This window comes from Sander vitreus, chromosome 2, assembly GCF_031162955.1.
Source record: "Sander vitreus isolate 19-12246 chromosome 2, sanVit1, whole genome shotgun sequence".
Lineage (NCBI taxonomy): Eukaryota > Metazoa > Chordata > Actinopteri > Perciformes > Percidae > Sander > Sander vitreus.
Window position 1 is genome coordinate 19008047 of NC_135856.1, and position 12966 is coordinate 19021012.

Sequence of the window (12966 nt, forward strand, 5' to 3'; positions counted from 1 at the left end):
TGAATGATCAATGTATTGTAAATAAATAAATGTTTTTCCTTAAAATACAGGGGGCATAAGTAAGTACACCCCTATGTTAAATTCCCATAGAGGCAGGCAGATTTTTATTTTTAAAGGCCAGTTATTTCACAGATCCAGGATACTATGCATCCTGATAAAGTTCCCTTGGCCTTTGGAATTAAAATAGCGCCACATCATCACATACCCTTCACCATACCTAGAGATTGGCATGGGGTACTTTCCATAAAATCATCTCTCAATGCAAATCAAACCAGCTATTAGGCTAACTGAAATAAAACCATGCCAATCTCTAGGTATGGTGAAGGGTATGTGATGATGTGGGCCTATTTTAATTCCAAAGGCCTTTATCAGGATGCATAGTATCCTGGATCCATGAAATAACTGGCCTTTAAAAATAAAAATCTGCCTGCCTCTATGGGAATTTAACATAGGGGTGTACTTACTTATGCTCCCTGTATTTTAAGGAAGAACATTTATTTATTTACGATACATTATTCATTCACAAAGAAAATTGGTGTCCTTAAAGATTAGATTTTCCCTCATTTTTTTAATTAAGGCATTAAAATCAGTTTCCTAAAGATGACTTTTTTATTCCTCTTCTTAGTCAACTTTAGCATGGGTGTCCTAATTTGTTCACATGACTGTATTACCTAAAGTTTAACTAACTATTAATTAACTATTTATTTATGATGGTTATTACAAAGTTTTATCCATTTTCTGTATGAGCTTTTTTTTTTATTAATCATAAATGAAGGTCAAAATAATACCTTTTATTCAAATGCACTCAAAATTGCTTTGATTTCCAAGGTATTTGTGTTAGAATTTCATCTTATCTTGAGAATTATGTTTTGTGGTAATAATATAAAGTATAAAAAGTATTCATTTTGACCGATTCTTTCATCTTGTCACATTCATCAAACATTTTTACCAGTGACATGCTGAAAACACAGATGTTGTTCTGTACAGAAATAATTGACAAACAACATAATTAGTTTGTTCTTTGTTAAATTGTGTAGATTTATTGCTGGTTTATGTTTTATAATTGTCACTCATTTTGTATGAATCTCTTTTTTTACTTTGACTTTCATTTACCAACCTTTCTGAGTTGCTTTCATTCATTCATTGAGTTGCACTATAAATCAAATCCCCATTCACATTTTTACATAATTATTTTACATCACTACTTTTTTGCTGTATTTGAACTAATAGTCCTATAAGGTCACAAAACAGTACATTTCTGAATAACATAATTTACAAATTTTAACCTTTAATGATATGTGACACCACAAGAAATGCACATTTTTTCATAAATTTAGAAAATGTAAGTATTTTACTCTACAATATTATGCCATTTTTCAAAGTTAAGTGAATAAGTTCATTACTTTACATTGCTTATAAATTCTTAGTATTGTACAACTTTAAATCAGACCCAAAAGGGTTAGGGTTAGGGTTTTTTGATTGACATTAATTACTTACTTCACACCTCTTCTTACTAAAAACCCTATTCATTTTTGTATTCAGTTTATTATGTTTTCTATGTTTTAAAACATTAATTTGTTGGCAGACATGACTCTTCATGTCAGCAACAATCTTGAGAAGTTCTGTTATTATCCTTCCTTCCTGTCCATTTGTTCCATATGTAGATTTCTTTGTTCCCTTTGGTTCTTTTTTATGTTCTGTGTAAGTTTTCTGAATATGTAGTCAAACATATAAGATTGATATTATTCTCGTCCATATTCTACCTGTTTGGTTACTCCTCCTGGCTTTGCTTATGCTGTTGCTGCTCTTCTTCCCTTCAAACTCTTCTGGATCACTTTGTCATCTTCTTTTTGGTCTTCTTTTCAAGACTTCCTTATCCTCTGCCCTGTCATTCTTCTCCTTACTCTGTGAACAGAAGATGGATTTTGATGGCATTGTCTTGATCACAGCTTTCTGATGTCTCTCTTTCCCACTTAATTTGTCCCTTATGTTCTTTACCCTTTTTGTTATCAAACTTTTTTAATTGAAGATGATGAGTCTGAATCAACTGAGACATTCTCCCTGAGAACTAACCAACCTCTTGACCCAGCAACACTTGCAAGCCCGGACCTTCTCTCAGACATGTCGGATGTCAAAATGTCTATTTTGAATGCAGAGCAAATGGAGCACTTAATATATGCAGAGAGAGCTGGAGCAAGAGGGTTGGAGGAAAAAGAGCCTTTGGCCATTATGTTCAAAGACAGGCTGGAAAAGGTTGGAGGGATTCAAAGAGGTGGCATAAATGATATTAGACAGAATGTGCAACAAGATGATGCTAAAAAAGAGATATGGGGTTCACTCTATGAGACTAAGACTGCTGAAATGAAGAATCCGCCTGTCGAAGAGCCCGTCTTACAGGAGGTTTGCATTCAGGGGAAGACTTCAAGTAGGTCTGCCATAGAGGTCAGAGACATGACAGGCCTGGTCTCACACCTTAGCATCGACATGGACCAATACCTGGAACAGAGACCTGTAGTGACAAGTGGTTCTCTAGAAGACCTTGTCCAAGATAGATTTGAACAGGTTATTGTAAAGCGTGACGGCAGACGGCGCCCCCCAGATATCAAGAAACCTATTAGGAAGAAACTTAGAGATAGAGAACGTTCTGGGTGTAGCAGCTCTGAGGGTGAGCTGGAAAGGATGAGCTCTGAGGAGTCGTTAGATGGCAATGTTGTTCTTAAGGAAAGTGCCCTTGTACCCTCCACAGATAAGGATCCTCCAGCTTCTCCATCAGTGGTTGAGACACCAATAGGATCTATAAAGGACAGAGTTAAAGCTTTACAGAACAAATTCGAAGAGGAGGAGGTGCAAAAAAATACCCAGGAACTAATTCCTCAGTCAAAATCTTCTATCGCCACAAGGAAAAATGAGGCAGACATGCCAGAACTTCCCAGAGTTCCCAAGTCCCCTAAATCCCCCAGATCTCAGACTGAGAGATTAGAGGAGACTATGTCTGTTAAGGAACTGATGAATGCATTTCAGACTGGACAAGACCCTTCGAAAAATAAAGCTGGACTTTTTGAGCACAAAGCAGTGGCTTCTTCTTGTATCTCAACATTGATATTTGAATCAGAAGATTCTAATCAGATACAGAGGACAGAACAAAGTCCTATGGAGGAGCCGAAATCACAAACCCAAACTCAGAGACTCACAACTTTCTATCAAGAGAGTGATATCAAGCAATGGGACAAAACAGACATAAAGGATCCAACTGTAAGCTTTATTAAAGATAACTCTGAGGAATCACAGTTAATTTCACATAGTACTTCTTTTGGAAAGACAGTAAAATTTGCTGATACAATTCGATGTGACGATGGAAGTGTTAGCCCACGTCGAGAGGCATCAGAGTTGTCAGAGAAGGAGACTATGTCTGTGAAGGAGCTGATGAAAACATTCCAGACTGGGCATGATCCCTCAAAAACCAAAGCAGGGCCTTTTGATCACAAAGTTGTGACTTCTTGCATTTCAACATTGATGTCTGAATCAGGCGATTCTGAAGAGATACAGATGACTGAACAAGATGCTACACAGGAGCAAAAATCACAAACCCAAACTCAAAATCTCACAATTTTCCACCAACAGAGTGATGTCAAGAAATGTTACACAACAGACTTAGAGGATCAACCAGTAAGCTTAATTAGAGATAACTCTGAGGAATCACAGTTTGTTTCAGATAGTGCTTCTTTTGGAAAGACAGTTAAATTTGCTGATGCAGTTCAGTGTGACGATGGAAGCATTAGCCCACAGAGAGAAGCACCAGAGCTGCCCGAGAAGGAGACTATGTCTGTTAAGGAGCTAATGAAAGCTTTCCAGATTGGGCATGATCCCTCAAAAACTAAAGCTGGGCTTTATGAACATAAAGCTGTGGCTTCTTGCATTTTAACATTGACATCTGAATCAGGAGATTCTGAAATACAAAGGACTGAACAAAGTCCTATTCAGGAGCCAAAATCAAAAACCCAAACTCAGAGCCTCAATACTTTCCATCAACAGAGTGTTGTCAAGAAATATGACAAAACAGACTTAGAGAATCAACCAGTAAGCTCAAACAGAGATTACTCTGAGGAATCAAAGTTAATTTTAGATACTGCTTCTTTTGGAAAGACAGTAAAATTTGCTGATACAATTCAATGTGACGATGGAAGCGTTATCCCACAGACAAGAGCATCAGAGTTGTTAGAGAAAGAGACTATGTCTGTTAAGGAGCTGATGAAAGCATTCCAGAATGGGCAAGACCCTTCGAAAAGTAAAGCTGACCTGGGTGAATACAAAGCCATTGCTTCATCTTCTATTCCAACACTGACATCTAAATCGATATGTCCTGACGAGATTCAGACGAGTGAAGACAGTCCCACACAGGAGCAAAAATTACAAACCCAAATACAGAATATCACAATTTTCCATCCCCAAAGTGATGTGGACATATGTGGAAAATTGGAGATTGAGGCACAAACAGTATGCTTAAGGAGAGATAACTCTGAGGAATTACAGCTAATTTCAGATATTGCTTATTTTGGAGAGACAGTAGAAATTGATGATCAGTTTGATGATGGAAGGGTTAGCCCTGAGAGAGAAGAGCCAGAGTTGTCAGGGAAGAGCCAGGGCAGGATGCAGTTAGGAGAACCAGTCATAAGCACTGGTAGGAGTTTATCTGAAGATTCACAGATCAGTCCTGATCGCAGACATTCTGAGGACTTCAGTGCTGATATAAAGGCTGAGCTGGAAGAAAGTCCAGAGTACCAGCTTTTCAAGCAGACATCAACAGCTGAAGATGTAAGTGATCAGCTGGAGGCACTTGAGGAGGAAACCTTGGCTGATTCTGATACAAATCCAGCATCCATCTCAAGTCCCTGTGTGAAAAGTTATTTCGGGGAAGGTGTTTCTCTTATCGAGAATCAAATGAAAGATGACGATCTAAGTCCTGAGAGTCCCCAGCATGAAGGTATGGCTGAATCCCCGAACACTAGTGTTGATATTAGGACCCTTTGTTCCAGCTCAGGGGAGAGCGAGAATCATGAAGGACTTGCAGCGACACATAAAATAACCAATGAAATTCTTACTTACTCCACTAAGAGCAAAGAAACATACATCAAAACTTCACAGGAGAAGAGGCTTCATGGAGCAAGCAAAGATAACACAACAATTGATTGTGAAAGCAAAATATTCTTTACACAAACTGACACTGAAGTAACAGAGGTCAAAATCGATGAGCCACAACTTCAAGAAGTCCACATTGAAAGGAACACATCTAGCCAGGCATCCACTACAGTAAAAGATATGTCAGGAATGTTGTCCTTAATGAACAGTGACTTAGATCAGTGTCTAAAAGCCAGGCCTGTGGCATGTCAGCCACCAGGAGAGGATTTTGTTCAGGATAAATTTGAACAAACAATTTTAAGAAAGGACAAAGATAAAGAAATTCTTGCATTTGTCACTGATGGAAATAAAGGAGCAACAGTGGATGGCACAAAACAAGAAATATATCAAGCACCAATGGGAGAACATTCAATTATATGGGCAGGTGAAGAAGTAAAGAGTGAATGTAAAGAAGTAAAAGATACGTCAGCTATGTTGTCAGTTATGAACAATGACTTGGATCAGTATCCAGAGGCGATGTCTGTGGCTAGTCAACCAATAGAAGAGGATGATGTGCAGGAGAAATTTGAAATGTTCACATCTTTCACTTATGAAAATAAAGGAGTGACAGTGGATGGCACAATACGAGAAACTGATTGTGATACAGTGAAACATAAGGTCACAAGGAGAGGTGAAGAAATGGCAAGGGAAATTAAAGAAACCCATGCAACACTGACTGAAGAAATCCCAATGAAGGAAGAGTGGGTAGAGAGAAAGGCTTTATATCAGCCGTCTACAAAAGTAAAGGAGATGTCAGGGATGCTTTCACTGCTTAACAGTGACTTAGACAAGTACCTTGAGGACAGGCCAGTAAAATGTAGGTCTCCAGAAGAGGACGTTATCCAGAAGAAATTTGAACAAGTTACTCTCACCAAAATGCGAAAATCCTGGAGTGAGGAGCAAACAAATACAATATGTGATAAAATGCAAATAGCTTGTACTGGTGTGGAGGATAATATAAGTGGAGAGACACATGAACAGACTGCTGTGGTTGAACTCAAAGAACTTAAACCAAGTACTGTATTGGAGACATCATTCCAAGAAGTTTGCATCGAGAGAAAGACACACCAAGAACAGTCTACAACTGAGAGGGATATGTCAGGCATGTTGTCACTTCTCAGTAGTGACTTGGACCAATATCTCGAGGAAAAGCCAGTGACAATACAATGCCACCCAGAAGAAGAGGCTCTAGTCAATGAGAGCTACAAACAAGTTATTTTGACAAGTAGTAATTCAGATGATAAGATAGATGTAGAGGCAAATGAACACATGCAGACTAACATAGTTGGAATCACAGAATTGTCACCAAGTTCTGTATTGGAGACACCATTCCAAGAAGTTTGCATTGAGAGAAAGAAACAACAACAACAACAACAACAACATCAACAGTCTGCAACTGAGAGGGATATGTCAGGCATGTTGTCACTTCTCAGTAGTGACTTGGACCAATATCTTGAGGAAAAGCCAGTGGCAATACAATGCCACCCAGAAGAGGATCTAGTCCATGAGAGCTACAAAGAAGTTATTTTGACAAGCAGTAATTTGGAGGATAAGATAAGTGTAAACGCAAACGACCACATACAGACCGACGTAGTTGAAATCACAGAATTTTCACCAAGTTCTGTATTGGAGACACCATTCCAAGAAGTTTGCATTGAGAGAAAGATGCAGCAGCAGCAACAACAACAGTCTGCAACTGAAAGGGATATGTCAGGAATGTTGACACTGCTCAGTTCTGACTTAAATCAGTACTTAAAGGAAAAGCCAGTGGCAATACAAAGCCACCCAGAAGAGGATCTTGTCCATGAGAGCTACAAACAAGTTATTCTGACAAGTAGTAATTTGGAAGATAAGATAGGTGTAGAGGCAAATGAACACATGCACACAGACGTAGTTGGAGTTACAGAATTGTCACCAAGTTCTGTATTGGAGACACCATTCCAAGAAGTTTGCATTGAGAGAAAGACACAACAACAACATCAACAGTCTGCAACTGAGAGGGATATGTCAGGCATGTTGTCACTTCTCAGTAGTGACTTGGACCAATATCTTGAGGAAAAGCCAGTGGCAATACAATGCCACCCAGAAGAGGATCTAGTCCATGAGAGCTACAAAGAAGTTATTTTGACAAGCAGTAATTTGGAGGATAAGATAAGTGTAAACGCAAACGACCACATACAGACCGACGTAGTTGAAATCACAGAATTTTCACCAAGTTCTGTATTGGAGACACCATTCCAAGAAGTTTGCATTGAGAGAAAGATGCAGCAGCAGCAACAACAACAGTCTGCAACTGAAAGGGATATGTCAGAAATGTTGACACTGCTCAGTTCTGACTTAAATCAGTACTTAAAGGAAAAGCCAGTGGCAATACAAAGCCACCCAGAAGAGGATCTAGTCCATGAGAGCTACAAACAAGTTATTCTGACAAGTAGTAATTTGGAAGATAAGATAGGTGTAGAGGCAAATGAACACATGCAGACAGACATAGTTGGAGTTACAGAATTGTCACCAAGTTCTGTATTGGAGACACCATTCCAAGAAATTTGCATTGAGAGAAAGACACAACAACAACATCAACAGTCTGCTACGGAGAGGGATATGTCAGGAATGTTGTCACTTCTCAGTAGTGACTTGGACCAACATCTTGAGGAAAGGCCAGTGGCAATACAAGGTCACCCAGAAGAGGATCTAGTCCATGAGAGCTACAAACAAGTTATTCAGACAAGCAGTAATTTGGAAGATAAGATTGGTGTAGAGGCAAATGACCACATACAGGTTGACGTAGTTGGAGTCACAGAATTGTCACCAAGTTCTGTATTGGAGACACCATTCCAAGAAGTTTGCATCGAGAGAAAGACACAACAACAGTCTGCAACTGAGAGGGACATGACAGGCATGTTGTCACTGCTCAGTACTGACTTAAGTCAATATTTAAAGGAAAAGCCAGTAGTGATACAAGGCCACCCAAAAGAGGAGGTACTCAATGACAGCTTCAAAGAAGTTATATTAACAAAAGATACTAAGAGAGAAACTCTTACATTCTCCCCTGAACATCAAATGACACTAGAAGATACACATTTAGAGTTTGTGGACCTCAATAAAAAGGGAGATTTGGAGAGTGGATGGCAGACATGTTCCCATGAAGATGGACCCAAGAGTTGCTCATCTAACGAGGGTGAGGATAGAACCTCACCATGTGCAGCGTCACATTTTAATGACTCTACTGAAGGGGTGGTGAGCATTACAAAGTCATATGTAACAGTGGATGACTGTTACAATGATCATAAAGATGTTGATGTAGTTGCTGCTCATTCAATTCTTAAGACACACACATTTTTGCTACCAAGTAGTTCTGACACATCGCAACGACCAACCAATTTGGAGAACCTAAACAATGTGGTTTTTGACCCAGCTAAAGAGCCATGTCATCAAGACTCGCTAGAGTCAAGTCCTCTCATGGAGGATAGATCTTCAAACAAATCCCCTGATTCAATTGAGCCAAGCCCTACTGGAGAATCCCCTAGTCCAGATTCTCTTGAAGGAAGTCCGACCCAATCAAAGGACACAGAATTTAACATGCCAGCCAAGACAGCTGTGTACGAGGATTATGCCTCCCAGCTAAAAGCATGTTATTCTTATGACAAACATATTTACAGGGATGAAAGTGAGCATGAAGAGCAAGAAAACAACTCTGAGTTTAACCAAATGAGAATTAAGATAAAGGAGGACATACATTCCTGCTCAGCAAAGACAGTAATTGATGGCAATATGTATTCTGACACCAAAATATGTGACAATGAGAATCTTCACATGCTCATAAGACAAGACTCTCTTGATGCAGATGATAGTAAAGATGATGTTACCAATAAACAATTAACTCCAGAGGAGGAGATGTTTAAAATGGCTGCAAAGATCAAAACATTTGAGGAGATGGAACAGGAGGCTAAAATGAAGAGAGACAAATCAGAGACAGGCGATCTCAGAGATGGTGAACTAGATCTAAAATTTGGCCCAGTTATACAGACTTCCTCACAAGATACACTAGAGAAGAAATTTGAAAAATGTGTGATAGAAAGCACTCACACACTTAGTGAGGCAACAGATATTAGTGTGAGCATTAAGGAGAAGGTGGAAATCAAGTCACAACACAAAACTACTCAATCAGTTGATGGCTCATTGTGTTCAGAAAGTGAGGAGTCTCTGGCACTGTTGGCAGAAGAAGCTGTAGAAGGTGAACGGTCCTCAGTCACTGACACACATTTTTCCAGCTGTGTGACAGATGAGCACCATTCAGATGATGACAAAGAAGTTGAGTCATCACTGATAGATGGTTCAGATTCTGTTAGCAAACCTCAGGCTATAGTGTGCACTAAAGAACTAGAATATGTTATTCCAGGGTTTGAGGGTGAAAATGATGTAGTCCTCAATGCACAGTTTGAGGCTGAAGAACAGATAAATCTTTGTCCTGCAGAGAACAGAAAAACAACTGATAAATCACCTGTTCGAACACCAGGTGATGAAAGAACCCCTGATCCATTTCAGTTTCAAGAGGGGAAGCTTTTTGAAATGACCAGAGGGGGAGCTATTGATATGACAAGAAGAAGTTTTGATGAAGGGGAAGGATATGCATTTTTTCATATAGGGGAACATCCAGTTGATGAAGTTGTACCAGAGGAGACTGGGGAAGGTCAAGCAAAGTCTTTAACTTTAGAGAAAAATGATTATATTACAGATACAACCCTTCAAGAGATCCCCAAATCATATCTACCTCAGGGTGCAAATGACACAATTCCTACTCCCAAACCCAGAACTCTCACCAAACCCTTAAGTGACATATCAGAGAGTGAAAAGCCACTTTCTGAAGCTGATCTTGGCAGCTCCGTAGAGGTACAGCTTGGTTCCCCCAGTGTTTTGGAGAGACTAACCAACACTCAAAGTGAGGTTGGAAACCTTGAAAGCCTTGGTCTAGGCTGTCTAGACTCTACTATAGCTGACCTTCAATCAGACACATCCACAGTTGCCCATTCAGCATACTCAGAGCAGAGCCATGATTCCTCAGACTCCTCTCCTGATGATGAGGAGGATGAAGATGAAGAAGACCAGTGCTCAGTTATAGAGATGTCCATTTCAGCTGCAGAGGCTGGCATCCCAGCATATCATCAGGATGCACCCCCACCTTTGGATATAACCATGAAAGACTCACAGAAATCTGAGCTTGATCGGGTTCAAAGAAAAGCAGAAAAAAGCTCAAATTTGGATCGTAGGACTAGATCTGAGGCCAATAGTGATAGAAGTAAAGCCTATAATAAAGCCAGCAGGAGTTATTCTGACAGTAGTCAACCCACTGATGAATCCAACCTTTCCCCCTCCAAACTTCCTGTCATGGTGCAACAGAAACCAACAACTCAATCAATATCCTTCTCCTCTCCCCAAAGGAATGATATCCAACTCTCTAAGACAACCAAAACATCTGTTAGGTCTTCTTTGGATGCTGATGATATAAGCAGCGCTAGTCACAGAAGTCCAGACTCTGTTATCTTCACATATGACATCCCAGCCTCACACAGTTCTGATTCTGAAGGCAACCCGTTGCCAGGTGTGCAACCATCTTCTGGGATAGAGGATGTATTTGAATCCAGGCCTGCCTGGGATGACACGGTGGAAACTCAGATGCAGAGAATCGTCGATGAGCCAACTCCAGAATGTACGCCAGGTATGGCCAGACCTACATGAGCTTTTGCTTTCCTATCTCTTCTCCTCGGCAGCAAGACCCTTTTCCTATTCCTAGAACATAATGTCACCATTAGTTTTTGTGTTTTTCTTTTGTGTTGTGATTTGTCTTGTCCCATCTTGCATTGTGTTTTTGTGTGTGTGTGTGTGTGTGTGTGTGTGTGTGTGTGTGTGTGTGTGTGTGTGTGTGTGTGTGTGTGTGTGCGTGTGTATGTTTGTGTGTGTGTGTGTGTGTGTGTGTGTGTGTGTGTGTGTGTGTGTGTGTGTGTGTGTGTGTGTGTGTGGTGTTTTGCATGTTGGTAAGTTATTTTTCCATCTGTGTATATGCAATCTCAAGATTGGATGGCCATGTTGTTAAAGAAGTAATATCTTTAACAATTTTAATGCAGACTTCCACTATTGTATTGGTATCTGTACTACTAATATACAGCTTTACTAATATTAGCATCCACATCGCTTAATCAGCACATTAATATCATTGTTTACACTAATGATTAAAAACATGATGTGCTAATTGTGACCAAATAATCATAGTCTGTTAACAACTCAGCTCCTCTTCAGTGTGACAAATCCCACCTTCATGTCATCATCCATGTCAACATCACAGACCCACATTTAATTTCAGAGTATTACAGCCCAAAAACAGAATCCTCAAGAATAACATTTTCGATCTATACCTACAAAGTATATTTTACATGACTGGTACCTGCAATGTGAAAAAAGCTTTACTTTGATATATCTAGGTAATGGTTTTCTACACCTTGAATTGTTGACCATGATATTAAAATTTTATGTTTGGCTATGACGGCATTTTTTAGTGGATTGGCAGGATGATGCTGACAGGAAAGAGGAGACATTAGCTATCATTGCAGATCTTCTTGGCTTCAGCTGGACTGGTAAGCTGTAAAATAATGCAATTATTTTGCAAGTATTTTGTTTGAAATGGAATTGATGTATTTGTTAGCTGAACTGAGGGAATAGCTGAAACTATATCAATGTTCTAGCAGCAAAAAATATATAAAAAATGTGTTTTTTTACATTTTCATCCCTTGTTTTGTTACCCATCACTCTAGAACTGGCAAGAGAACTGGAATTCAGTGAGAACGATATCCAATTAGTGAGAACAGAGAATCCCAATTCCCTCCAAGAGCAGAGCCATGCCTTGCTGCAGCGCTGGGTTGAGCGTGAAGGCAAACATGCCACAGGTACATGGTACTTGGTCTGACAGATTTCAACTGACATTTTACTAGTATTTGTCAATACAGTACTTTAAATCCTGTAAACATTGCTAATCCATTTGCACTCCAACCAATTGCTTGAACACAGCCTGTGCAATGAATCTATTTTAACTTTGGTTTTTAATCTATCAAATAATTAGTGTATGGTAGGCCTGTATTCATACTGTAGATTCAATGTAATCTTACATTTGCAATTTTTAAATCATTTCTTTGTTGTGTCAAATGAATGCTTTTTAACCTTCTTTTAATGGTTGTTAAATCCTTCAACAGAGGACTGTATGATTAAGAGACTAACCAAGATCAACCGCATGGACATCGTCCATCTTATTGAAACCCAGATGAACAAGTCAGTTCAAGAGCAAACATCTAGAACTTATGCAGAGATAGAGAAGACTCTGGATCACAGTGAAGGTAGTAACACCAAAACAAACACTCAATTCAGCAACCAGTTTCAAGTATCTATCTAACACCAGGCGATATTCATGTTTTTGCTAGCACTCTTATTTATCACGACTGTGTTTTTTAGTGTCTGTAGCCCTATCTTCAGTGCAAGAGGATGCAGACAGCCCCAGAGTCGTGAGAAGGGTGGAGTCAGACCGCAGACCACCCCCAGCTGTTTCTGAAGAGGACCTCTCAGTTGCTTCCCTACTGGATATTCCTTCCTGGGCAGAGCCTGTTGGACACACACACTCAGAGAGCATGCATGGAGACCTGTTGGAGGAACTTGAGATCCCACAGTAAATGATTTATTTGAAATGATTCTTGAATCTGCAACACATATCAGCAGCGTAACGTAATGCCATATCATTTGACACAGTTC

At 39.5% G+C, this 12966-nt stretch overlaps 2 protein-coding genes across 3 annotated transcripts in view; both read left to right on the forward strand.

The window, feature by feature from the left end:
- Positions 1 to 12966, forward strand: part of ank2a (ankyrin 2a, neuronal) — a 67746-nt gene that overhangs the window by 43289 nt on the left and 11491 nt on the right. Inside the window, exons 1-5 of one of the 2 annotated variants that reach the window (XM_078259644.1) lie at positions 5076 to 10891; positions 11727 to 11804; positions 11982 to 12113; positions 12417 to 12557; positions 12673 to 12883. In XM_078259644.1, coding sequence (XP_078115770.1) covers positions 5317 to 10891; positions 11727 to 11804; positions 11982 to 12113; positions 12417 to 12557; positions 12673 to 12883 — 6137 coding nt within the window. In that variant the 5' untranslated portion in view covers positions 5076 to 5316. Of the gene's footprint in view, positions 1 to 5075; positions 10892 to 11726; positions 11805 to 11981; positions 12114 to 12416; positions 12558 to 12672; positions 12884 to 12966 lie in introns of those variants that run through there. The other variant, XM_078259653.1, reaches the window with a different exon arrangement.
- LOC144530731 (uncharacterized) lies at positions 2097 to 5083 on the forward strand. Its single transcript, XM_078270441.1, has 2 exons — positions 2097 to 4981; positions 5034 to 5083. Exons 1-2 carry the CDS (start codon positions 2122 to 2124, stop codon positions 5081 to 5083), a joined length of 2910 nt encoding a protein of 969 aa, XP_078126567.1. The 5' UTR covers positions 2097 to 2121.